This window comes from Trichomycterus rosablanca, chromosome 10 (assembly GCF_030014385.1).
Source record: "Trichomycterus rosablanca isolate fTriRos1 chromosome 10, fTriRos1.hap1, whole genome shotgun sequence".
Taxonomy (NCBI): Eukaryota; Metazoa; Chordata; class Actinopteri; order Siluriformes; family Trichomycteridae; genus Trichomycterus; species Trichomycterus rosablanca.
In genome coordinates, this window is record NC_085997.1 from 3798925 (window position 1) to 3825631 (window position 26707).

Genomic DNA, 26707 nt, shown 5'->3' on the forward strand with positions numbered 1-26707 from the left:
TTATAGTCTTATATTATCTTGGTTTTATTAAAGCATAAAAATACAATAAACAAAGTAACACAATGATACATTGTATGGCCAAAAGTATTTGGACACCTGACCGTAAGCTTTATGGACATTCCATTAAAAAATGGCATTAAAATATAGTGACCCCTGTGTGTCTTCTGAGAAGGCGTCTCACAATACTTGGATGCATGTTCTGTGGGAATTTGTGCCCATTTAGGTCACTAATGGGGCACTAATGTTGGTCGAGAAAGCATGAATTGATGTTCCAGTTCATTCTAGAGCTGTAGATTCTTTAAACCGCACAAGAAATTCAATAATTACAAGGGGTGTCCCAATACTTTACATTATATTTACATTTACATTCGCGGGATTAATCCAAAGCGACTTACAATTATGACTGAATACAGTCTGAGCAATTGAGGGTTAAGGGCCTTGCTTAGGGGCCCAACAGCGGCAACTTGGCAGTGGTGGTCCAGTACCTTAACCACTGAGCTACCACTTTCCCTGAGCTACTTCTGACCACATAGCGCATATTTAAATTAGCTGGAACATAAAAAGCTGGACAGGCCACGCCCATAAACAACAATCCTTACTGGAACTGCGCACTGATTAGCCTGTGTTTACATATGCAGTGTGGTTCGAATCTCTGTAGTTTTATATCTCAGTTGCAGCAACATCATCGAAGGTGACCTCGTTGCCGCTGCTCTCATCGTCCTGCTCTCGTTTCTCCAGCTCCAGATGGAGTTCCCGCAGCGCCGCCTCGAGGTCGCGGTTCCGCCGGTACATCTGCACGTAGTTCTGCTGCAGCTGCTTCTGATACCTGATCACTTTCTGCTTCTCCTCCTCCCAGCACCTCCGCTCGTTCTCGAACGCATCCGCCTGATAGGAGACCAGCTGCCTCTCCCGCGACAGCTCGCCCTTCATCCTCTCCATCTGCTGCCTCGAACCCTCCCGCTGACCTTTGACCTCGTCGCCGTCGCTACCTGTTCTCTGCTCGTCCCCACCCCCTCCGCCTTTCGCCCCTCTGTACCCGGGGTTCATCCCGGGTTCGGCGTAGTCGCTCAGCGTCTGGCGCAGCCGTGCCAGCTCTTCGTCCAGCCGGCTCATCTTCTCGCGCAGCAGCTCGTTCTCGCTCCTGCGCCGCTGGAGCTCGTTCTCGCACACTTCTAGTTCGAGGGCGCTCGTTCGGGAGTCGGTGTGCGCCTCCTGCAGCTGAACCTGACAGCTCTGGAGCTCGGCTCGTGCCTCCCGGAGCTGTCCGCGGAGAGTGACCACCTCCCCTACGCGCTGCGCCAGGTCGGCCTGCAGGTCCTTCAGCTGCTGCTTTAGCAAAGAGATCTCGCCCGTCTTCTGACACACCTGTACACAGAGACGATTCGTGAGTCGTTTGGTACCTCCTATGCAATGATAGACTGGGAAGGCTGGCCTCCTTATGACCTCCTGGCTGGTGCACCAATTTTTCTATGGTGGTCTCTATTGTGGTTGCTCTATTCCTTCAGTCTTACTGGTTGTAGTCATATCACCAGTATCACCAGTTCTGTTGTAATCGTGCAAGTACTGATCTAACTGCTTCTTAGCTTTCAGCTTTGAAAGCTGATGAGGATCTAAACTGTGCCCATTTCTTCACTCTTTTAGTATATATTACAAGTCCTGCTGTGGCTCCAGTTCCTGCTCCCACTGCCCTGGCAATATCTAAACCCCCTAGCTTCGGTTTCCAGTCGTGATCTACTCTAGTTTCCCAAAAAAGAACCCTCAATAGTCTCATGGATGTTTGACATCAACCAGAAGTGATCAGAAGTGCGGGGCTGCTCCCAGGGCACCGAAGTGCGGGGCTGCCCTCAGGGCACCGAAGTGCGGGGCTGCTCTCAGGGCACCGAAGTGCGGGGCTGCCCTCAGGGCACCGAAGTGCGGGGCTGCCCTCAGGGCACCGAAGTGCGGGGCTGCCCTCAGGGCACCGAAGTGCGGGGCTGCTCTCAGGGCACCGAAGTGCGGGGCTGCCCTCAGGGCACCGAAGTGAGTGCGGGGCTGCCCTTAAGGCACCGAAGTGCGGGGCTGTTTGACATCATCCCTGGATGTCCCTCAAACTGACTTTAGATCCTTTAGATCCTGTTCTGAGGCATCTAACTAAGGGTACAAAGACCTACTCTTAAGGGTACCACATGAGTCTTCCTATCCAAAATCTTACATCTCTTACGACACTTGGCTTTATCTTGGACATGTCCCTTTGATATGTTCCACAAGGAACTGTCTGCGATTTGATTATGATAAGTGCCCATGACTGGTACCACCATGCTCAACGTCCTCACCTCCCACTTGGTTTCCTCCAGTCGGGGTCCCAGCTGAGTGTGCTCCCGTTCGTACGAGGCGCATCGTTCCTCGAGCCGCTCGCGTCCCTCTAAAATCTGGTTAAAGTCATCCTGCAGCTTCTTCTTCTCCTGCTGAAGCTGGAAGACCTGCAACTGCAGGAGCTGCTGCGCGCGCTGAGCTTTGTGCGACGCCTTCTGCATTTTAGTAGCACAGCTCTGTCGCAGCTCTTCCATTTCCAGCTCGCTACGTTTCTGTTTCTCTTCATACACCTGCCAAAGAAGAAGAAAAATAGCTGAATGTATCAAACACAGAAGGGCAGGGAATAATTTTAATACTTAGATTTATTTTTACAAGGTTCAGTACTTGGTCCTATTTATTTTAAGTAATTGAGCTTTTTGTGTTATTTTGTGTTTCTCTCTCACCTGACAAATAGCCACTTCATTGTCATCCAGGTTCTCTCTGAGATGCTGCAACTCCAGCTCCCTTTCCCTTAATTTCTCCTCCAGGTCTCTCACAATGGCCTCATAGGCCTCTATCGGTGGAGGCGACGGTCCACCAGACCCCATGTCCGATAATCCTGGTTGACTCCGGCCTCCCAGAGACCCGGTGCTTTTGCTAGAGGATGAGCGCCCGCTGTCCGAATTGGAGTGTCCGTGGCTGAGTACAGGCTTGGTCGCTTCTGGCTGACATAAACCGTAGATGGGGTTGCTGTACACCGTATGGCCGCCTAAAGAGCTCTGTTCTGAGTCCGTCATGGTAAAAGACTGGCTGAATAAACCGTTTCGGGCTCCACTGTAGGAGCTTCGCCGCTCTGTGGTGACCGGCGAGATGAGGTCCTGATCTGGGGGGAGCAGGTTGAGGTTACCCTGACTCCCGGATAGGCCGCCTCCTAGTCGTGGGGAGAGGTACTGCATGCCATTTTTGCTCTTTGGCACCACCGGCTTGAAGGCCGTCGGTCGAATGATAGCCTGTTGAATGTTCTGCAAGGCATAAAACCAGGTAAGTCTGAAAGTCTTAAGTCAATACACTCAATGGCCAAACGTATTTGGACACCTGACCATGAGCTTGATTTCAAAAACTAATGGTATTAAAACAGAGTGACCTGTGTGCGATCTGGCCACAGGAGGACCACCGCAGAGCTGAGAAGAATCCATGGGGGTCCCTTTCTTATGTTATGTGCTGATTCTATTCCATGGTTTATCTGGTCAGCTTCCTTTTACTGCCAATGGTCAATTGTCCATATACTTTTGGCCATAAGGTTTTAAGTTAAATTAGGATAACGGTAATGCACCTGAATTGTATCATAGATTTAACTGGTTCAGACCTTGTTTTCCTGCATTAGACATTAAACTTGACCCGGGACAAGTTATCTGCGGAGTTGTCATGGCAATTGAGCCATTTAACTTTGGTTAACTGCGTTTGTGATACTGTTAAAACTAAGTGAATCCTTAAGTTACCTCCTACTTTATGGTTCCCCCTCAGGTGTTGGCAGTCAACTACTATATTTTGACCCTCCTATATGCTACACTCACCCTCTCCAACTGTCCGGACACAGGAACAAGTTTAGGAGGTCCATCCACTCCCATCTCCACTCCAGCTTGTCCTGAATCCAACCAGTTATCGGTCCAGTCTGTGATCAGGTCTTCGTGAGAATACGATCTCCCACCGAATCCTTTCCCGCGAGCCGCGATCGCCTTTCTCTTGCTCGATGGCGTTCGACTTCCGAAAATTCCCTCGTTTGAAGAATCCAAGAGGAGTCGTCCCGAACCAGGAGTCCCCCGACGGAGCTGGGCCGCGACATCCAGGTTGTTCTGCCCGTGGTACGCGGGGTGGTTGGGGACCAGGCTGCTTACGGAGCCCATGGCCCCCAGAGAGGTTGGGGAAACCGGAGAGGGGCGATGCCGATGGCTCTCCAGACCTGAGGGTTGACGGTCAGAGGCTACTGGGTGGGACTGGACCAACGCCATGGCTGTGGCTCACTGCACCCTTGAAATCTGCAGGAAAAAAGAAAAGCAAATAGTCATTTGGTTAGATCTAGTAAATTATTTACAGCGGAAATGGTTGCAGTGTGTGTTTAACAGCAAACGCCAGGATTAAGTCCCTATCAGGGTTGTGGTGAGTCCAAGTAACTGCAATACTGTAGCTGTTACATGTGTTTTTATTGAGTTGATTTAAGTTGATTTCATTGTACTTTACACCTTTAAGACCCACTAGAACAGAACCAACAAAGCAACCCCAAAACATCAGTAAATGTCCTCTATTTTTACAATAGACACAAGGTTATTTTGTAGAATCTCGAAAGTCCTTTGAAAGTTTGTGTAAACATTGACGCACGCAATCATATACACCGATCAGGCATAACATTATGACCACCTTCCGAATTTTGTGTTGGTCCCCCTTTTGCTGCCAAAACAGTTGTGCTGTGGTATCTGGCACCGAGATGTCACCAGCAGATCCTTTAACTCCTGTAAGTTGTGAGGTGGGGCCTCCATGGATCGGACTTGTTTGTCCAGCACATCCAACAGATGCTCGATTGGATTGAGATCTGGGGAATTTGGAGGTCAACTCAACACCTCAAACTTGTTGGTGGGCTCTTCAAACCATTCGTGAAGCATTTTTTGCTTTGTGGCAGGGTGCATTATCCTGCTGAATACTGTTTCCATGAAAGGGTGGACATGGTCTGTAACAATGCTTAGGTAGGTGGTACGTGTCAAAGTAACGTCCACATGGATGGCAGGACTGCCCAAAGCATCACACTGCCTCCGCCGTCTTGCCTTCTTCCCATAGTGCATCCTGGTGCCATGTGTTCCACAGGTAAGCGACGCACACGCACCCGGCCATCCACGTGATAAAAAAGAAAACCTGATTTATCAGTGTCGGTGTAGGTGTAAGACACTTCAACTGATAAATATTTTGTTTCTGAGCGTAGGTGCGTAGCTAACGTGCTACCTTTCAATTATTGCCTAACTTCACCCAGGACTGTCCATTTCTTCTCTCCGTACCAAAGAAGACGTCGCTAACTTTCCATTTTACTCCCATCCTGAGGGATTAGATTCATTAATACAGACCTGATCTGCTTAGACAGTTTGAAACAATATGAGCGCAGGAGCTAATTAAAGCTACATGCCCTAATTACCCTTCTGGCACTTGAGTTTAATAAAAACATGCTGAAATAGCTTAATGGGATCTCGGTCTATATACAGTGATGAGCCATATTATTATGACCACCCCCATGTGTTCTGCTAAAACAGATCTGACCCTACAAAGCAGATCAGATTCTCTGTACTTTTATTTACCACAGAGTTTACATCGGTGCCATGTTGTTTTATTAATTATGTGGTAAACGTTGGCTCATTAGCAGGTCCTCATGTTGAGTGCCAACGTTAACGAACTCCAGATGTAAATGCCATATTTAGAAACAACTTAAGACTTCAGGACTCTCTTGTTGCGGCATCATTAGTGCTCTCAAGCTAATGATACACAACACACAGCTGGATCATAAACAAATGAACTCTCATTTATTGCCAAGTCGTGTTTTTAGCTGCTTTACACTTCGACATCTTGGACATTTTGACTAAGCGATTGCTAACTGAATTGCCGTAGGATTGCTAGGACGTTGTGAGGCACTTCAGACCCTCTACCAAATCCCCTCCACTCACACCACTCCTAAAATGATCTGCAATTCCGTTATCTCCATGTTCCTCTATTTCACCCTAAACCAGTCAATGCAGTACAAACTAGGGCATATACAGGGGTTGGACAAAATAACTGAAACACCTGTCATTTTAGTGTGGGAGGTTTCATGGCTAAATTGGACCAGTCTGGTGGCCAATCTTCATTAATTGCACATTGCACCAGTAAGAGCAGAGTGTGAAGGTTCAATTAGCAGGGTAAGAGCACAGTTTTGCTCAAAATATTGCAATGCACACAACATTATGGGTGACATACCAGAGTTCAAACGAGGACAAATTGTTGGTGCACGTCTTGCTGGCGCATCTGTGACCAAGACAGCAAGTCTTTGTGATGTATCAAGAGCCACGGTATCCAGGGTAATGTCAGCATACCACCAAGAAGGACAAACCACATCCAACAGGATTAACTGTGGACGCAAGAGGAAGCTGTCTGAAAGGGATGTTCGGGTGCTAACCCGGATTGTATCCAGAAAACATAAAACCACGGCTGCCCAAATCACGGCAGAATTAAATGTGCACCTCAACTCTCCTGTTTCCACCAGAACTGTCCGTCGGGAGCTCCACAGGGTCAATATACACGGCCGGGCTGCTATAGCCAAACCTTTGGTCACTCGTGCCAATGCCAAACGTCGGTTTCAATGGTGCAAGGAGCGCAAATCTTGGGCTGTGGACAATGTGAAACATGTATTGTTCTCTGATGAGTCCACCTTTACTGTTTTCCCCACATCCGGGAGAGTTACGGTGGGGAGAAGCCCCAAAGAAGCGTACCACCCAGACTGTTGCATGCCCAGAGTGAAGCATGGGGGTGGATCAGTGATGGTTTGGGCTGCCATATCATGGCATTCCCTTGGCCCAATACTTGTGCTAGATGGGCGCATCACTGCCAAGGACTACCGAACCATCCTGGAGGACCATGTGCATCCAATGGCGGTGCCGTGTATCAGGATGACAATGCACCAATACACACAGCAAGACTGGTGAAAGATTGGTTTGATGAACATGAAAGTGAAGTTGAACATCTCCCATGGCCTGCACAGTCACCAGATCTAAATATTATTGAGCCACTTTGGGGTGTTTTGGAGAAGCGAGTCAGGAAACGTTTTCCTCCACCAGCATCACGTAGTGACCTGGCCACTATCCTGCAAGAAGAATGGCTTAAAATCCCTCTGACCACTGTGCAGGACTTGTATATGTCATTTCCAAGACGAATTGACGCTGTATTGGCCGCAAAAGGAGGCCCTACACCATACTAATAAATTATTGTGGTCTAAAACCAGGTGTTTCAGTTATTTTGTCCAACCCCTGTATATATATATACATATATATATGTACATTTTATTTATGCATTTTCTCCCCTTTTTCTCCCTTTTTAGCGCATCCAATTGCCCGATTGCGTCACGCTTCCTCTCCACCAATGCCGATACCCGCTCTGATTGAGGAGAACGAAGGGCACGTGGGCAGCAGCCGTATGCATCTTATCACCTACACTTTGACGAGTGCAGTGCAGCTCAGCACTGTGTACGGAGAGACACACCCTGACAGAACTCTTTTCCCATCTCTGTGCAGGCGCCATCAATCAGCCAGCAGAGGTTGTAATTGCACCAGTCATGAGAGAGAGACCCCATCCGGCTTAGTCCCGCCCATATCTGAACAACAGGCCAATCATTGTTCATGTGGCCACTCAGCCTCAGCCGGCAAGGCAGAGCCGAGATTCGATACGATGTTTTCGAGATCCCAGCTCTGGTTCCAGCGTGTGTTTTTACCGCTGCGCCACCTGAGCGGCCCTTAATAAGGTCTTTTTAATGAAAATGTAAAAAAAAAAAATCTGACCCTAATCACATTTGTTAAACATCCCTCTGTTAAAGGCGCTCAGGTGGCGCAGCGGTAAAGTACGCTAGCGCACCAGAGTTGGGGTTTCGAATACATCGTATCGGCTGCATGAACAACGATTGGCTGTTGTTTATAGGGTTAGGGGTAAAAAGTCGGATCATAGGTCCTCATGACTGGTGCGACTGCGGCCCCGGCTGGCTGACTGATGGCGCCTGAACAGGGGTGAGGAATAATGCTGATGGGGATGTGGCCCTCCATACACAGTGCCCGTCAAGTGTATGAACTCGACTCGTGAAGGTGAAAAAATGCTGTCTGTACTGACTGTACGTACCGGAGGGGGCACATGTCAGTTGAGAGGCGTCCTCAGTCAGCGGTGAAGGGTCGAATCAGTATAGAGGACGCAATAAGGGTAGTTGGACACGACTATATTAGGGGAGAAAATTGGGGGAAAAAAGTGGGACAAATGATTATGAACACCCCTCTGTCCCTCTAGAATTTGTAGTCGCCCAATTTTCAGGTTATTATCTCTCTGAACGCGTCTCTTGCCGTGATTCAGATTAAACAAATGTCAACATGAAGGGTCAGCAGCACAGATGGGCATGGTGGGTGTTGGTGTCAGTGTTCCTGGGAAAAGTTCAGACGTGAGGATTAGCGTCAGCGCCTGTCTCTCCCCCGACATTAAGAATGTGAAGCATGGCATCCACCGAGTGTTATTCTCGCTTACCATCTGAGGAAAAGTGAGTCATGTGAAAAGTGAGGATCATTAACTTAGTGCTACCTACGAATCAAAGCAGGACAATAACAAAGGCTGACTCAAGAGTGCGTCCCTCAGATTTAGATTAGCGGTCATTATGTAGTCGTCATTTCTCATGCGGTACAGGCATGAATCTGTGTTGTTTACCAACTTTAGATAGACAGGTAGTATATACTGTATGTTAAAATAAATAAATGACTAGTGAGCAAAAATAAGCACAAAACACAATATACTTAATTAATAAAATTGGTGGCAATCTGGTCCCACTGTGGTTTACAATATTTAACGTAAAGCCTCCACAAGGGGGCGTTCGTGTACAAGTCTATTTTGTGTTTATGTGCCTGTTAAAATTTGTTAATTTCATCATTATTATTTTTCTCTGCAACCCATTTCAGGGTTTGAAAGCATATTCTTGACACCAAGAGAACAGTACAAGCCTAAACGCTTGACCCCTATCTGGCAACACAGCTAGTATTTTTGTACCACACACTGCCATCCGTGCTCAGCCGCCCCCTGCACATTCGTCAGCAGAGCCCGCACTTGCCCCAGATATGAGGAGCCCTGTCTCAACCACACTCCCTCCCCGTACAGACACAGCCAATCCTGTCTAAACTCTTCCCAGTATTCGTAATGGGAAAGGTTTTGCTCACCAGCCACTCTTCCTGTCACACACACACACACTTCCCTAAAACACTGGGGGTGCTGAGACGGGTCAAACTGGAACCCAGTGTGTAAACAGGATGGCATACGAATGCTGAAACTCCTCACAGAGCAGCATTGAGCCACGCTGACATAACATAAAGTCAGGCTTTATATAGTGTACAGTACACACACTAATGCTCCCATTTATAAACACACACACACACCTATTCATACTTAAACACACACACACACTAAATACACTACAACTCAAGGACAGTTAGCTGAACCAGTGAAAAGAGGCCACTGTTTCTCACACGGAAAATACAAACGCACATAAACACGCTAACAGCCCGTCCAATGTCTAAAGATTTCCAACTCGCACAGAAACTCCTTTCTGTAATATATTCTTTCCTAACACTTTTAATAAGTCATAAAAAACTAAAGAACCTGAAAGGCTGACAGATGTTTACACTTCACCAAATTCATATTTAATTTAAATATACAATTAATAGTCATTTTAGCCAAGAACATAAACACATATTTACTGCAATGTTTTAATGTCCTGATTCTAGTTTAGTATAATAGGGACCAGGATTCCAGTAAAAACAACAAGTCAAATCTGGACTGCAGGCAGGCGAGTCAAGCACATGCACTCTGTGTCTATGTAGCCACACTGCTGTAGCATGACAAGTATCTGATATAAACATGCTAAGTGTCATGCTGTTGTAGCATTATAAGCATCTGATATAAACTTGACAAGCATCTGATATAAAAGTGATACGTATCTGATATAAACATGATAAGTATCTGATATAAAAGTGATAAGTATCTGATATAAACGTGATAAGTATCTGATATAAACGTGATAAGTATCTGATATAAACATGATAAGTATCTGATATAAACGTGATAAGTATCTGATATAAACGTGATAAGTATCTGATATAAACGTGATAAGTATCTGATATAAACATGATAAGTATCTGATATAAACGTGATAAGTATCTGATATAAACATGATAAGTATCTGATATAAATGTGATAAGTATCTAATATCAATGTGATAAGTATCTAATATCAATGTGATAAGTATTTAATATAACTGTGATAAGTATCTGATATCAATGTGATAAGTATTTAATATAACTCTGATAAGTATCTAATATAACTGTGATAAGTATTAGCTATAAACATGATAAGTATCTGATATAAACATGATAAGTATCTGATATGACTGTGATAAGTATGTGATAAGACTGTGATAAGTATCTAATATAAACGTGATAAGTATCTGATATAAACATGATAAGTATCTGATATAAACGTGATAAGTATCTGATATAAACATGATAAGTATCTGATATAAACGTGATAAGTATCTGATATAAACGTGATAAGTATCTGATATAAACGTGATAAGTATCTGATATAAACATGATAAGTATCTGATATAAACGTGATAAGTATCTGATATAAACATGATAAGTATCTGATATAAATGTGATAAGTATCTAATATCAATGTGATAAGTATCTAATATCAATGTGATAAGTATTTAATATAACTGTGATAAGTATCTGATATCAATGTGATAAGTATTTAATATAACTCTTATAAGTATCTAATATAACTGTGATAAGTATCAGCTATAAACATGATAAGTATCTGATATAAACATGATAAGTATCTGATATGACTGTGATAAGTATGTGATAAGACTGTGATAAGTATCTAATATAAACATGATAAGTATCTGATATAAACATGATAAGTATCTGATATGACTGTGATAAGTATCTAATATAAATGTGATAAGTATCTCATATAAATGTCAGGTATCTGATATAAACATGATAAGTATCTAATATAAGCGTGATAAGTATCACCTTTATATCAGATACTTATCACGCTTATATTAGATACTTATCATGTTTATATCAGATACTTATCACATTTATATGATGTACTGATCATGTTTATAAGTATCTGATACAAACATGATAACAAGTGTGATAAGTATCTGATATAACTGTGATAAGTATCTGATATAAAAGTAATAAGTATCTGATTTAAACATGACAAGTATCAGCTATAAACATAAGTATCTGATATAACTGTGATAAGTATCTAATATAAATGTGATAAGTATCAGCTATAAACATGACAAGTATCTGATATAAACATAACAAGTATCAGCTATAAACATGTCTAATGTAAGTGTGATAAGTATCTGATATAAACATGATAAGTATCTGATATAAATGTGATAAGTATCTGATATAAACATGATATGTATCTGATATAAAGGTGATTAGTATCTGATATAAACATGATAAGTATCTAAGACAAGCGTGATAAGTACACAGCACAACTGCACAAAATCGACCCATACAGACACATAACAAGATATGACGACGTTTATGTTACTCACCCCCGGGTTGAGTCCCACATTGCTGCCTCAGTTCTTTAGTTCAGCTCAATCCGACACACTGAACGTGAACGTATTCCCATGTTTAACTGAGGAGGCAGTCCAACACTTTTCTCACCTCTCTCTCTCTCTCTCTCTCTCAGTTCTTTTCATCCTCTCTCACCCCTCAGTTAAAGATGCACGTGTTCTATATAGAACAGCCAGCTGTGTACTGCCCTGTCACTCCCTCTCTCGCTCTCTGTTTTCTTAGTATTGGGTCTCCAGTCTCTCCCGCAGACAGATGTTTCACAAGTCTCAGAACTGCGTCTGTGTGTATACGAGTAGGTGTGTGTGTGTGTGTGTGTGTGTGTGTGTGTGTATGTATGCAACACGAACCACGCTGGGGCGAAACTGCCCTTCCTCGGCGGAAACGAGGAAATTACACACGGGTCTGGAATGCAACCAGCACCTTTACACACTCTTACTATTTAATCTCACCTTTTGTTAGCTTCGATGGCTGGGATGTTTAGCTTTTGTTTTGTTATTATTCTCAGCATGGCGTAGCAGCGATGACTTGATGAGAAACATTATGCGAAGGCTGGGAAAAGACGATTCGTGCTTTGCATTGTACATGCGATCAGAACAAAACCTAAAACCATAACCAACGATCTAAATTGTTTATGCAAAACGCCGCCTGCTGTTGCTGGACACGTCCGGGGTCATGCAGCCCTGATGCAGGATTTAGTTTTTAGCTACACTTTTATCTAAAGCGCTTACAGTGCTGGGATGGTATACAGTGTAAGCAATTGAGGGTTAAAAGCATTGCTCATGGGCCCAACAGTGGCAGCCTGGCAGTCGTGGGGCTTGAACCAGCGACCTTCTGATTACTAGTCCAGTACCTTAACCACTAGGCTACAAACTCCCGCCCTGCTGTCTTAAAGCTTAGCCTAATTCAGGGTTATTTTCCAGCTTTTTTCAAGCGACCCATGACCTATCAATGTGAAACACCAAACAAAATACACAGACCTGGCATAACATTATGACCACTGACAGGTGAAGTGAATGACACTGATTATCTCTTCATCACGGCACCTGTTAGTAGGTGGGATATACTGTATTACGCAGCAAGTGAACATTTTACCCTCAAAGTCGATGTTAGAAGCAGGAAAACTGGACGAGCGTGAGGATTTGAGCCAGTTTGACCAGGGCCAAATTGTGATGGCTAGACGACTGGGTCAGAGCATCTCCAAAACTGCAGCTCTTGTGGGGTGTTCCTGTATCTATCAAAAGTGGTCCAATGAAGGAACAGTGGTAAACCGGCGACAGGGTCATGGGCGGCCAAGGCTCATTGATGCACGTGGGGAGCGATCCAACAGACGAGCTACTGTAGCTCAAACTGCTGAAGAAGTTCATGCTGGTTCTGATAGAACGGTGTCAGAATACACGGAGCATCGCAGGTTGTTGCGTATGCGGCAGCAAAACGGGGACCAACACAATATTAGAATAATAATTAGAATAACATGTCATAATGTTATGCCTGATCGGTGTATTCTTCATTAATTAAATTGGTGGTCCATCTGGTCCCTGATACCCCTTTTCCACAGAATACTAGTATCTGATACTTAGTGCGAACCGTGACGTCATCTGTGGGCGTGTCAAAGTGTAGAGGTTTGGATGCTTTCACATGAGAAGCTGCAAAACCGTTTTCCTATGGACCTTGACGCTGCACTTCCATCTTTTAAAATTCACCTTTTAAATTTTGAGCCAGTTTGTCACTGATTTTTTCAAAGCGCCTCAAATGAGACAAACTGTTTGATATGTCGCAGTAAAAGCAACCCAGACAGTACGAAAAACGCTTGAAAAGAGTGAAAATTAGGGATGTAACAATACACTCTACCCACGATGCAATACGATTCACGATACTGGGTTCACGATACGATTTTTTTCCGATTTTTTAAAAACAAAATGAAGTTGAAGACAAATTATGACAACGCTTCATTTTATTACTTCTATTTAAAATAAAACTGTATTTGTGCTTATATTTAATTTATCTAAATAATGAATGCCCTTTTATTTCTGAGATAGGTGCAAACTATGCAAAAAAAAAAATGCTACACATTCCCTTATTGTGTAAAAAAAAAATAGCGCCAGTGCCCTCTGCTGTTTAAAGTGAATATCTATTCATCTTAAATGATTAACCGATTCAAATCGTGGCACATGCGCACCAATTTCTAACTGTTTTTTGGTGCATCATTACATACCTAGTGAAAATAAAGCTTAACATGGCTTGTTGTACTAAAACAACGACTGATTAATTTGGGCAGTACATAGCACTTATAACCAGTAATAACTGAGAGAAATTTAGAGTTCCTATGTCGTACTTTTAGTACTTTTACGCTAAGCTTTGTCGACTCTCCCGAGAAGCTGATCCTCAGCACCCCGAGCTGCATAAGGCAAGTTTAAAAGTAAAACAACCACACGTGAAGTAAATACAGCTAAACTTAGATACATGTGGATGCTTTTAGAGAGGATTTGATGGTTAACTTGTCATGGAACACGTTAGTGATGATCAAACCCAGGACCTTCCTGCTGTGAGGCGACGGTGCTACCCACTGAGCCACCGTGAACGCGCTAAAGAAAGCAACAATGGTGACAAACACGAGGAACGGAGTCGCCGCCTGTGTCTTCTTATCGCCAGGTAATCTACACGCTCCGCCATCATGTTACTACTCTTTACTTCCATTGATGGCGCAGCTTGGTTCTCAGAAACTAGTGGAAGGGTCGACGAGGGTCGGTTCTTTAAAAAACACCAAGGTTCGAGGAAACCCGAACAGAACCGGTTCGAGAACCAGAGTTCTTTTGGTGAAAAGTGCTAAGAGCGGTTTACAAGATGTAACATAAAGCCTCCACAAGGGGGTGCTCATGTACAAGTTTATTTTGCTTATTATACCAATTTCCAGTAAGCTTTATCGCTACATAGGACTGGGCAGTATGGACTCAGGGTCGAGGTGGGGGTGGAACTGAGATCTTTAGGACATATGTTAAAATGTATACAATATATATATATTTCTATGCAGTGTGTGTGTGTATGAGAGAGAACATAAATTTGCATGTGAGTGTGTGCTGGGGTAAGTAGGGTAGAATAAGTAGGCTAGAACATGGTTCTCTGGGTTCCTCTCAGGTCCTGCTGTAAATGGGTCAATCCAGCCGGTGTTAATTTATTCCCACAGGCGGAACGGGGCTAAAGGCTCAACTGCTCCACAACATCCCCCCCAAAAAAAATCCCAGAACATCCAGCAGGGAAATGAAACAGAGAAGACGCTTTCCCATGATACCCAGACTATTATTAAAACCAGAACCAGGTCTAGCATGACTAGGACAAATGGTGCAGACAGAGACCTCAAACTGACCCAAACAATACAGACTTACACACGGCGAATAACACGCACTTATGCTGTGATATCGGTTCTATTTACTGTGTAAACAACAGGATACTCCGGTACTCTGGGTCATTGTTCGAACTGCTCGCACTATGACCCTCTGAGGGTCTAAACTGCATACTACTCATACTAGTAAAAGCAGTATGCACACAAATTAACAACCGTGTTTATCTAGCACTTTAGTTCTTTGTGTAAAATCTACATACCTTGGGCAAAAGGTATAAAATACCCCGGACAGGTCACCAGTCCATCCCAGGGCACACACACACATTCACACACATTCACACTTAGGAGCTCCAATTGGCCTGAATGCATGCCTTTGGACCCTGGCCGCCCAGCCTGGGAATCAGATCTGAGCCCTTATTGCTGTGAGAAGACAGCGCTACCCACTGCACCCTGAGAGAATCGGCAGGGGGCAATTACTTACACACCACTGACCCTCTGCACAGTAATTTACAAGGCACAGAAGAATATTGCCATCCCTAATGCTCCCAACCCAAGTCCTGGAGTCCTCAAACTATCCAAACTAAACATTCATCTCTGCATTTCCATTGGTCAAGCGGCTGTTTATAGCAAGAGTATAAACATGCCGCCTCTTTATCAGGACTTATCACTCATCACTCCTATCCCATGATTCTACAGCAGCAAACTATTCCCCAACTCCACTGAGGAACCTATTTATAGTCTGGACACTTTAGAGAGGACAGCAGGACAACAGAGTGAGTCGGATCTATACCAGATCCAAATTATGGACTATGAGGACTGGAAAGTAGAGGAGCAGTTTGATCCCCCTACTAGACACTCACAGCTTATATTGTGCTTAACTACATTACATTCGCATTATTGGCATTTAGATGGCAAATAGAGCACGCAATAGAGGGTTAAGAGCCTTGTATGGGCAAGACATAAGTCCAACGGTGGGAACTTGTTGGTGGCGAAGCTTGAACCAGTAACCTTCTGACTAAGTAGAGCCGATTCTAATAAGACATTGAACTTATAAGGCAGATTATTTAGGTGCTCTATTTAGACAGTGATTATGGCGATTGCGTCAATGAAGTTTTCCATTCAAACCAATGGGCGGGCATGCCAGCTAACATCTCTATCTGTGTACCAAAAACAGTTAAATTGTCACTGACGAGCCCGAATTTGCAAATAAACGACACTTGTGCACCTTTATACAGATTAAAAATCAATGAGAATGTATTTTTTGTGAGAAAAGTTGTGCCGCACTGAATGCTGGGATGGCCTTCACTGCTAAGGAAGCATCGAATGCTCCCCCGTTATTCATGTCAGTATATCGCTTCGAAATAAGGCACCTCAGTAGGCAGCATTTTAAGGTTTCTAAGAATTTAGACAGGCGTTCTTCTTGGGAGCGTGTAGGATGACGCATCTAAAATGCATCTATATAGAGAGATCACTAGGTTTTCAGACAGAATAATTCCTAACGGCCGGATTCCTTGATCCAAGAAAGCAAAGACGTCCTTCAATTCAGCATGTTCTTCATCAGTGGTAATGTTAGCGGTCTTTATAGATATATAGATATACTTTATTGGTCATATACACATATACAGGTGTACAGTACAATGAAATTCTTTCTTCGCATATCCCAGCTTGTTTGGAAGCTGGGGTCAGAGCGCAGGGTCAGCCATCGTACGGCGCCCCTGGAGCAGACAGGGTTAAGGGCCTTGCTCAAGGACCCAACAGTGGCTGCATGGCAGAGCCTGGATTTGAACCGCCAATCTTCCAACCGGAAGCCCAAAGCTCTACCCACTAGGCTACCACTGTCCCTTCCCTGTTATCATGACATTAAATGTTCGTCTAAATATTTAGTATCATTTTTCGTTTAGTATCAATATCATTTTTATATTATTAATAGCTTTTTAATATCAGTAACCGTATCACTGGTACAATTTCAATACTGGCCAGACCCTAGCTTGAATATCTATCCCAGTACAGACCACATACGAGATCCATACGCTACTTTCTACACTGAAACATCATTCGTGCTATAAATAAACCGGTACTGATGAAAACAGGTATCTAAGCAGCAGATGGATTAAATCGTGATTAATCCCAGTAATCTGGTAATTACACAACCGGTAATCTTTCATGTCATCAGATCCACAGCTGTTCTGCTCAAACAAATCCACTGAGCCCAAACACACCAAGAGCAGAGATGAACCGATTCACTTACACTCAACATACACCAACGTCTCCTGTAACGGAGCTAATGTTCATGTTCTAGCAGCCTTGTTAGCAGCTCTTCAGATTTGCGCTGATTGCTTGTTGGTATTAGTACTGAATCCATTTCATTATATACACCAGAGATTGAGTTAAACAATGTGTGCTATTGTTAGTACTCTGAGTACTGTTTAAAAAATGCATCCGAGCCTCGATAACAGGAAGCTAATGTTTGGCTAACATAACAGCTAATGGCGTTGTTGTTCTCAAGTGCCATCCACATGTTAAGCTGAATACACCAATCAGCCTTAACATTAAAACCACCTCCTTGTTTCTACACTCATTGTCCATATTATCAGCTCCACTTACCATATAGAAGCAATTTGTAGTTCTACAATTACTGACTGTAGTCCATCTGTTTCTCTGCATGCTTTGTTACCCCCTTTCATGCTGTTCTTCAATGGTAAGGACCCCCACAGGACCATCACAGAGCAGGTATTATTTAGGTGGTGGATCATTCTCAGCACTGCAGTGACACTGACATGGTGATGGTGTGTTAGTGTGTGTTGTGCTGGTATGAGTGGAGTTTTTAAACACCGTGTCCACTCACTGTCCACTCTATTAGACACTCCTACCTAGTCGGTCCACCTTGTAGATGTGAAGTCAGAGACGATCGCTCATCTATTGCTGCTGTTTGAGTCGGTCATCTTCTAGACCTTCATCAGTGGTCACAGGACGCTGCCCACTAGGCGCTGTTGGCTGGATATTTTAGGTTGGTGGACTATTCTCAGTCCAGCAGGGACAGTGAGGTGTTAAAAACTCCAGCAGCGCTGCTGTGTCTGATCCACTCATACCAGCACAACACAGACTAACACACCACCACCATGTCAGTGGTCCTGTGGGGGTCCTGACCATTGAAGAACAGGGTGAAAGGAGGTAACAAAGTATGTAGAGAAACAGATGGACTACAGTCAGTAATTGTACTAAATTGTACAATTACAGCAATAATGTAGATATTTAATAGAAATGAATTCTAGGACTTGCTTGGAATACACTCTGTCCAAAATGTCTTACGTCCCCTTGGTAACCTATAACAAGCACAAACAACCCCACCCCCCAGTTGGCGTCCTGGTTGGCGTCCCTAGGCTGGGCATTACTTTATGCAAATCTACTAACGTATATGAAAAGCAAACTGACACTCAGATATCATTTTCATGTCTTGCATGTCTTGTTTGCATGTGTTGTTTTTCAACAAGGATGCAGGTCAGGGTGGACTGAAAAGGGCAAACACACATTTAACATCTGACGTTTATCTTTTCCTTTAATAGGAAATGCATCAAGGTTTCGAGACTCGCACGTCTCAGTGCAAGCCAAGGTCTTCGAACTTTTTTGAACATACTTTTCCATGCTGCGCTGCAGTTTGAGCATTGAAAGCCGTACAGTGATATAGTGTGTATCGTGTAGAGTTGTACGCCCCCGTGTCCTGTTTGGCAGACAGTCCACCACACACACACACACACACATTCTTCAGTGGAAAAACTCAAAGCTGAAACACACCCATGGGATCTTCGTCAAAAATGGCAACAAGGCGGCGGTGCACAGGAAATTAGGCAATGAAACATGGGTTGCATTAGTCGGAGCATGAAGGTAAACATGCAGATGGACTCTCGGTCCGTGAGTAACAGGCTGACTTTGTTTATGGAAAACACTGAGACTTAGGAGGATGCGATCATTAAATGGCATTTACCCACAATCCCTGATTGCGTGTTAATGGATTCTATTGATGTTATTTCCACACGAACTCTATAATATTTATTTATTCAGAAACACTGATCACGAGTGCCACTGTATATACACCGATCAGCCATAACATTAAAACCACCTCCTTGTTCCTACACTCACTGTCCATTTTACCAGCTCTACTTATCATATAGGAGCACTTTGTAGTTCTACAATTACTGACTGTAGTCCATTTGTTACTCTGCATGCTTTGTTAGCCCCCTTTCATGCTGTTCCTCAATGGTCAGGACCATCACAGGACCACCACAGAGCAGGTATTATTTAGGTGGTGGATCATTCTCAGCACTGCAGTGACACTGACATGGTGGTGGTGTGTTAGTGTGTGTTGTGCTGGTACGAGTGGATCAGACAAAGCAGCGCTGCTGGAGTTTTTAAATACCGTGTCCACTCACTGTCCACTCTATTAGACACTCCTACCTAGTTGGTCCACCTTGTAGATGTAAAGTCAGAGACGATCGCTCATCTATTGCTGCTGTTTGAGTTGCTGCTGTCCTTCATCGGTGGTCACTGGACGCTGCCCACAGGGCGCTGTCGGCTGGAGATTTTTGGTTGGTGGACTATTCTCAATCCAGCAGTGACAGTGAGGTGTCACTGCAGTGCTGAGAATGATCCACCACCTAAATAATACCTGCTCTGTGGTGGTCCTGTGGGGGTCCTGACCATTGAAGAACAGCATGAAAGGGGGTTAACAAAGCATGCAGAGAAACAGATGGACTACAGTCAGTAATTGTAGTACTAGAAAATGCTTCTATATGGTAAGTGGAGCTGATAAAATGGACAATGTGTGTAGAAACAAGGAGGTGGTTTTAATGTTATGGCTGTATGAATTCTAACTAGACTTTAAGTTTACCGTCTATAACAGTCCCCACTTGGTTGAGTTTTTCATAAACAATGATTGTAAGTAATTTAATACCACAGTATTGTTTTTACTAACAGGCTAATAGGTTTTAATTAAAGCGCTGAACAACGCTGCAGACTCTCGTGTAAAATGATCCCGTCTGGCTTCAGCACCCTCGCATTTATTTCAGTCAACAGTGAACCAGAGCGATGAGAACTGTTTCCCAAAACCGGCCGCCTGTTTAGCCCAAAACACACCCTTTCCCAGGAAAAACCCACCTACCGAAATCCTGACACAGCACATTCTTAAGCCTAATATCCGCCAAACGCTGCAGCTGAAATGTATCCAGCAGAACTCATATTACACTCACTTATCCTCTTATAATCCATCTGGTCCTACAGAAACAACAATCAACATGGAACAGAAGATCCCGTGCTCACATTATACCATTAAATGAAAACAAGCCAGCACGCCACCGCTGGGATCCAGGGTTCAAATCTCTAGGAGGTGCTATTAGCCAGCCGGTCAGACGTCTACGAGACGGCTGAGGCCCTATATTACATTGGCGTCCTGTCCGGGGTGTGTTACTACATCGTGCCCGGTGATTCCGGGGATATCTGACCCATTGTGACCCCAACAAGGATAAAGCACTTAATAATAATGCACTTCTTCGCTACTGATGTTGACCTCCACCCTGACTGAGAAGAGCCGTGACTAACACACGCCCCCTGAGACATGTGTGGAGTCACACCCTGATCAATGCATTATCCCTCGCCTCTGTGCAGCCCCATCAATCAGCCAGCAGAGGTCCGAATTGCATCAGTTATGAGGAATTCCCAACAGGCCCCCGCCCTTAATGAACAACAAGCCAATCGCTCGTCTGGGCTGACAAATACAGAAGGCACATGGTGTTAAATAAACCTAGCAATTCGGGTGACACGTATCAGTGCACTCTTAGTGCTGGTCCCAAGCCTGGATAAATAGGAGGAATGTGTCAAGAAGGGCATCTGATGTAAAAATTTGCCTAATCAAAAATGCATTTAACATATTTTTGTTTGTTTAATTGTTTTTTAATAACTGTAATCTAATACTAATGTGTGGTAACGGCTTCTAGCCAATCAGAACTGGACATAAAGAAACACCTTTGAATCACTATAAATCACTATAATCACTAAAATTAAGTACATTAGATTTATCTGCCTAGAACTCAATATTAACACTTTGTAAAGAAACCCCAATTGCATCTTGGGTAATCCTATGCAGCTGAGATTTTGGGATTTTGTTTATGGCGAGTTTTAAAGTTCCATCAACTCTCGTATCCAGATAACAGTAATTAGCTTGTAATGAAAACAAACACTCCTAATTCCAGGCTTCTTTTCACGAACGCCTGGCTTAATAGTTTCTGCTTCCTGTTTCCTGTGTTTCCTCTCAGATCTCCTTCCAAAAGCAAGACATGGACAAAAACTCGGGCCCTGCTCCGTACAGAACAATCACTACAAGTAAAAAAATAGGGAACAGGGAACACTGTGTTCTCGAGACTCGCCTACAGCCGAAGTAATCTGGAGTTCTAATATTTCTGGATGTGTCCAAGAATTATAGGCCACTCAGTCTGTGCCCTCTGAGTTACACTGTTCTATTTAAAGGTGTACTTTTGATAAAACTGGCCTAAATATTTCAGTGATCCAAAAAGTTATGCAAATTGGAGTCAAAGTAAAGGTTAAATTAGATAGTCTGGGTGGCTGAACCCTTTATTAGAAACAAAACCCACCAGCTGAGTAGTGTCCAGCTTAGTAATAGCAACTGAGAGAATTTGATGGGAAAATAATGTACATTTCTGTAACTTTTAGTTTTTCTAGGTCTGGGTGCAGAGTCGTATTGATAATAGTGATAATATGAAAGACACGTCGATGTAATGTCAGATGTTCACAATTATTGACACCCTTGATAAACAATAAAACAGTGTTTTTTTGCTCATTTTAGCTAGCTTGTGGTTCAATTTTTTGGTATCACATGACTAAAATAAGATCACTTCCAGAGGAACAGACGAATGTGATTAAAAGAGAATCAGATTTATTACAAGAGCTAACTGCACAGATCTACAGTTAGAACAATAATTCCAACCTTTCAAGCAAATAAAACTGACAAACGTGGATGAACGAAAACCCGGTTTGTTTGGTCCGCATGCAAGTCTAGAGGATGTTAAGAAAGAAAAAAAATTACAAGGATCACTGTTAGGGTAAGAGAACAAACGCCTCCTCAATGCCAACAGATTTTTACTGAAGGCCTTTCCTTTGATCCAACCACAAAATTAAGCACCGGGAGTTGGCTAAATGTTATTTGGACTTTGGAACCATGTTCTATGGTCAGATAAAACAGAAATTAAGCTTTGAGGAGACAAAAATTGGCATAAAGAAAAGGATGACGAGACTAAACACACCCTAATGCCTACTGGGAAGTATGGTGAAGGGTATGTTATTTTTCCTTCAAAGGTCCTAAAAACCTCATTAGGGAACACGACACCAGTGACTCCATGAAGTACTAAAATGGGTCACCAGATCAACACAAAACTGGTTTACTGACTCGATCATCCCAGTCCCATGATCTAAACCCAGTAGGACCTGGGACCCTGGACTGTCTGGAAAGGTCTTGTAAAGAGGAACAATTTCCTTGCACCGTATTATAGACGACGACTAAGTGCTGCTTTATTGGCTGTATAGTGTATTAAATGCGGTGATTCCACTCATTCAGATGAAAAAAGCTTATTAAGCAGTCATAAACTCGACCTATTACAATTTACTACTGTGTTATAAGTGTTTTCCGAACTAGATGTACACTACAGTGCTTTTGTTAAAACACAAAGATCCCACGAACGTCATTCGCAGCTTAACAAACAGTCGGATTTTATAACACATGAAACTTTACGACTTCTGACTGCAATGTCAACTTTCCAGATTCCCCAGCTCGGATCGTGTTACGCCGTGGAAAAGTGCAGCGTGTTCACGAATCAGCAGTGTGAACAGGAAAGAAAAAAACAGCTGCATTTTATATTTCAGCTTCATTACAATACAGCAGACTGGTATTAGCTGAAGCTGATATGTATGGGTCAGTTATGTGGGGAAAGAATCACCCACACCTACTCGTGCTCGTTGCCTCTAAGGAGCAATTATGAGCAGCCAAACCACCTTCTTGGGAATGTGGTTGGGAGGTGGGGGGGGGGGGGTCTAAGTACCCTGATGAAACTAACACAGAGACCCACTCTGCACCTCACCAGCTGTACCAATCAATGTGCAACATCAGTTAAGGCAAGGGCTAGTGTAATGTGCGCCCAAAATGAGGAGCCCACAGTCCAGGAACCCAAAAGTTACTACTTTTACACTCATGCCATTCAGCAGACGTTTTAAAGGCCTTGCTCAGGGGCCCAACAGCGGCAACCAGACATTGTGAGGCTTGAACCAGCGACCTTACAATTTCTCTCACTGCCCCTAGTTAAACGTTAGAGTTGTGGCAAGTGTTGAGTCCTCTGTTCTGTTCCATGCCACCACGTTATGTGAGCTAGACGAAAATATGGAGCGTCACAGGACTGGTCAAGGTTTGATGATCTTCATGACTTGACGCTCCAAACGTTAAACGTCAGCATACAGAGCTTGAGTAAATATTTGGGTCATTTTTTTACAATGGGATCTTTGTTCTGTTCACCTTTAGGGCACTACGACAGCTGCAGGTCTGTTTGCTTTGCCTGAATATGAACGATCTGGAGGGAACGATCACCAAGTTTGCGAATGTTGTAAAGGTGGTGGTGGTGGGGGGGGGGCACTGCACAGAGTACCAGATTCCTTAATCTTATTCCCCTGTTTGTTCTTGCTGCTCTAGTTCACTAACACAAAGCATCACATGATGTTGAAAGCACAACATTTCGGATAATACATGGAGGCTGCTAGGGTGAAAATATCCAGAATAAACTGTACACTATATGGTCAAAATTATGTGGACACCTGATGTGTCTTATTTTAGAATTGCAAATATTATGGGCAATAATATAGAGCAGCTATAACAGCCTCAGCTCTAACAGTCATTTAGTCAGTCATACATTGGGGTTGTGGTTGATGCTCTGTAGAGGCCACTGGAGTTCCTCTACACCTGTTAGCAATGGGTATGGCTATCCAACACCTAAACTGAACATACTTTCTACCTAAAATCAGAAAGTATCAGTTAATGTAGCCGAAAGTTTTGTACACTCAACACCATACACTTAAAACTATACCTAAAGCATGCTTGGCTCCAAGGGTGCTCCAATGTCTGACACTATGCTCTTGACCCCAGCTTCCAAACAAGCTGGGATATGCGGATAAAGAATTTGACTTTTTTATCTACTGCAACCTTCAACTATGGCAGAAATTCACAAAAGTTATTTGGACACATGTGACTATACATACAATCAACACGTTTATCCACAGAAATGGATCCATGAGTTACAAAGTACATTTAGATAAGACAGCAGCACAAGGACTGACACACTTTCGCAAAATTATAACACACCACACAAACTGCAACCCTCAGATGTCCAATCTTATCCACCAAGAGCCGGTGTGGACCAAATGAATAAACACTAAACAAAGCTGTATGGGCTCTATATGCTTCATCCAGTAGAACCTTTAAAAGTTCTACATAGAAGCTTAAACCACTCTATAACGCAATTCTGATGTACACAAGGCGTTTCTATGTATAGATGGTTCTTCCAGTACAAACAATTCTACACTACTTGTATTAGTTAAGGTTCTACCTATTAGAGGATTTCAATGATTTCTGCTGCCCTCTAAGAAAGAATCCTCTGCTCCAAAACCGGCACCTTAAAACCAAATTTGATCAGATCTCTTAAACAAAATAGTGCCAGGAGCATGAGGCTCTCTCTGGCATAGCATTGCAGCCTGTAAGTTCATGGTTCATGGTTCAGTGTCACATTGGTTCCAGCAGCTTCTAATTCACAGCGGACCTGTTTTTAAGTGGTTCATGGATCACTTTTGACTATATGGACTAGTTTTTGCTTAACATAAGGCGACTGTTTGTTTTTTAAAGCAAGCACTGTTTTATGTTCATTTTAATGGGGCGGTCGAACTATCCCTATTTATAAGAGTACAGAGAATCATAATATTTAATAGGCAAGCGTACAATTTTATATAAGAGTGTTTATATTTGGGAGACACAGCTGTCTACTAAGCTAGCCCTAGTCTACCATTGGGATCTGGGTTTAAATCTCGGCAGTGCTATCAGCCGGCCGGGTGTCTACACAGACACGATTGGCTATGTCTAAGGGAAGTTTCGCTGTAACCCTGACTAGGATGAAGTAGTTTATTTAGAAGAAAGAATCTAAAAGGAAGGAGGTGGAAGTTGCAAAAAATAGTAAAATCCTAACATTTCCTTAAATGTAATAGTGGTTCCAGCAGCTTCTAATTCACAGCGGACCTGTTTTTAATGGTTCATGGATCACTTTTGACTATATGGACTAATTTTTGCTTAACATGAGGTGACTGTTTTTTTTAAGCAAGCACTGTTTTATGTTCATTTTAATGGGGAGGTCGAACTATCCCTATTTATAAGAGTACAGAGAATCATAATATTTAATAGGCAAGCGTACAGTTTTATGTTTATATATTATATATATATATTATATATATTATATTTATATATAGTGTTTATATTTGGGAAACACAGCTGTCTACTAAGCTAGCCCTAGTCTACCACTGAGATCTGGGTTTAAATCCCGGCAGTGCTATCAGCCGGTCGAGTGTCTACACAGACATGATCGGCTATGTCTGAGGGACAGGGTAGCCCTGAAGTTTCGCTGTAACCCTGACTAGGATAAAATAAAAAGGGGTGAAAGTTGCAAAAATAGTAAAAATCCCAACATTTCCTTAAATGTATGTCAAACCACTGACTTTTACTATATTTACTGGTGTACAAAAAGTCATTGCGCCTGTCTAGCTACTTTTGCATATTTGTCACAATCAGTTATTTCATATTATCAAACAAAACATGATATTAGACGATGAGAACTTGTTGAAAAACAACACATTCCTGCGAAACTTCAATTCTACCAGCAATAATGAAGGATTTTATGTGCGTTCATTGTCTGGATCTTCAATCTAATCCACATTATGAGCCATAAAGATAGAAATGTTGCATTAATTATTGTGCACTTACCATTAGCGTCCAATCATCCCCGATTAATCGTTTGCATGAAGACCGATTATTAAACACCCAGCAGCAGTTTAATCGCAGCGTGTGTGTTGTAGATTGAGGGAAGTTTACACTACGAGGAGCGCACTGTGAAGAGTCTTGTTCAGGTTGCCAGATTGAAATAAAAGGCTCCTTATAGATATATCGCGTTAAACGTGCCCTGACTCACCAAATCAGACTTATCCTTATTTTGCCAGAATAAATGTTAAACTACTGTATAGTATTTATTTATTCATTAAGCACATTTAAACCCAAAATGCTGCATATAGTAATATATTTTAAAAATACACATGTCGCACGGAATATTAAAAACAAATAATCAAAGCAAAACTATAATAGTCTTTCAGAAGTATCAAAGGCTAACCTGTAAAAATAGGGTGTTAATCAAGATTTAAAGGCTGCACTGGAAGGTGAAAATCTACCCCAGTTTTAGAACAACTGACCTGATACGATGACGAGCATCTAATGTTTAAAGTTCATAAATCTGGCAACCGTTTTTGTAGGCCGGGCTTTGGGTTGTTGGCAACTTTCTCGTTCTCACGAGTTCTCTCCTCTACTTTTAATAGTTCGACTAAA

The 26707-nt window shown here is 43.0% G+C and overlaps 1 protein-coding gene across 2 annotated transcripts; it reads right to left on the reverse strand.

Moving 5' to 3' along the window:
• lzts2b (leucine zipper, putative tumor suppressor 2b) lies at positions 1–26197 on the reverse strand. 2 transcript variants are annotated; one of them, XM_063002778.1, is made up of 5 exons: positions 26096–26197; positions 3846–4307; positions 2736–3293; positions 2313–2582; positions 1–1365 (listed from the first exon to the last, which is right to left on the reverse strand). In XM_063002778.1, exons 2-5 carry the CDS (start codon positions 4278–4280, stop codon positions 661–663), a joined length of 1968 nt encoding a protein of 655 aa, XP_062858848.1. In that variant the 5' UTR covers positions 4281–4307; positions 26096–26197; the 3' UTR covers positions 1–660. The 2 variants fall into 2 exon arrangements, with proteins under 2 accessions (XP_062858848.1, XP_062858847.1); XM_063002777.1 differs by lacking the exon at positions 26096–26197 and adding an exon at positions 11663–11842.
• Between the last annotated feature and the right edge of the window lie 510 nt (positions 26198–26707).

Excerpts from the sequence above, each read along its gene's own strand:
- lzts2b (XM_063002778.1), bottom strand. The coding sequence starts at position 4,280 with ATGGCGTTGGTCCAGTCCCACCCAGTAGCCTCTGACCGTCAACCCTCA. Across the intron at positions 3,294-3,845 it reads TGTCCGGACAGTTGGAGAGG|AACATTCAACAGGCTATCAT; the intron begins GTGAGTGTAGCA and ends TATGCCTTGCAG. Across the intron at positions 1,366-2,312 it reads TGGAGGAAACCAAGTGGGAG|GTGTGTCAGAAGACGGGCGA; the intron begins GTGAGGACGTTG and ends CTCTGTGTACAG.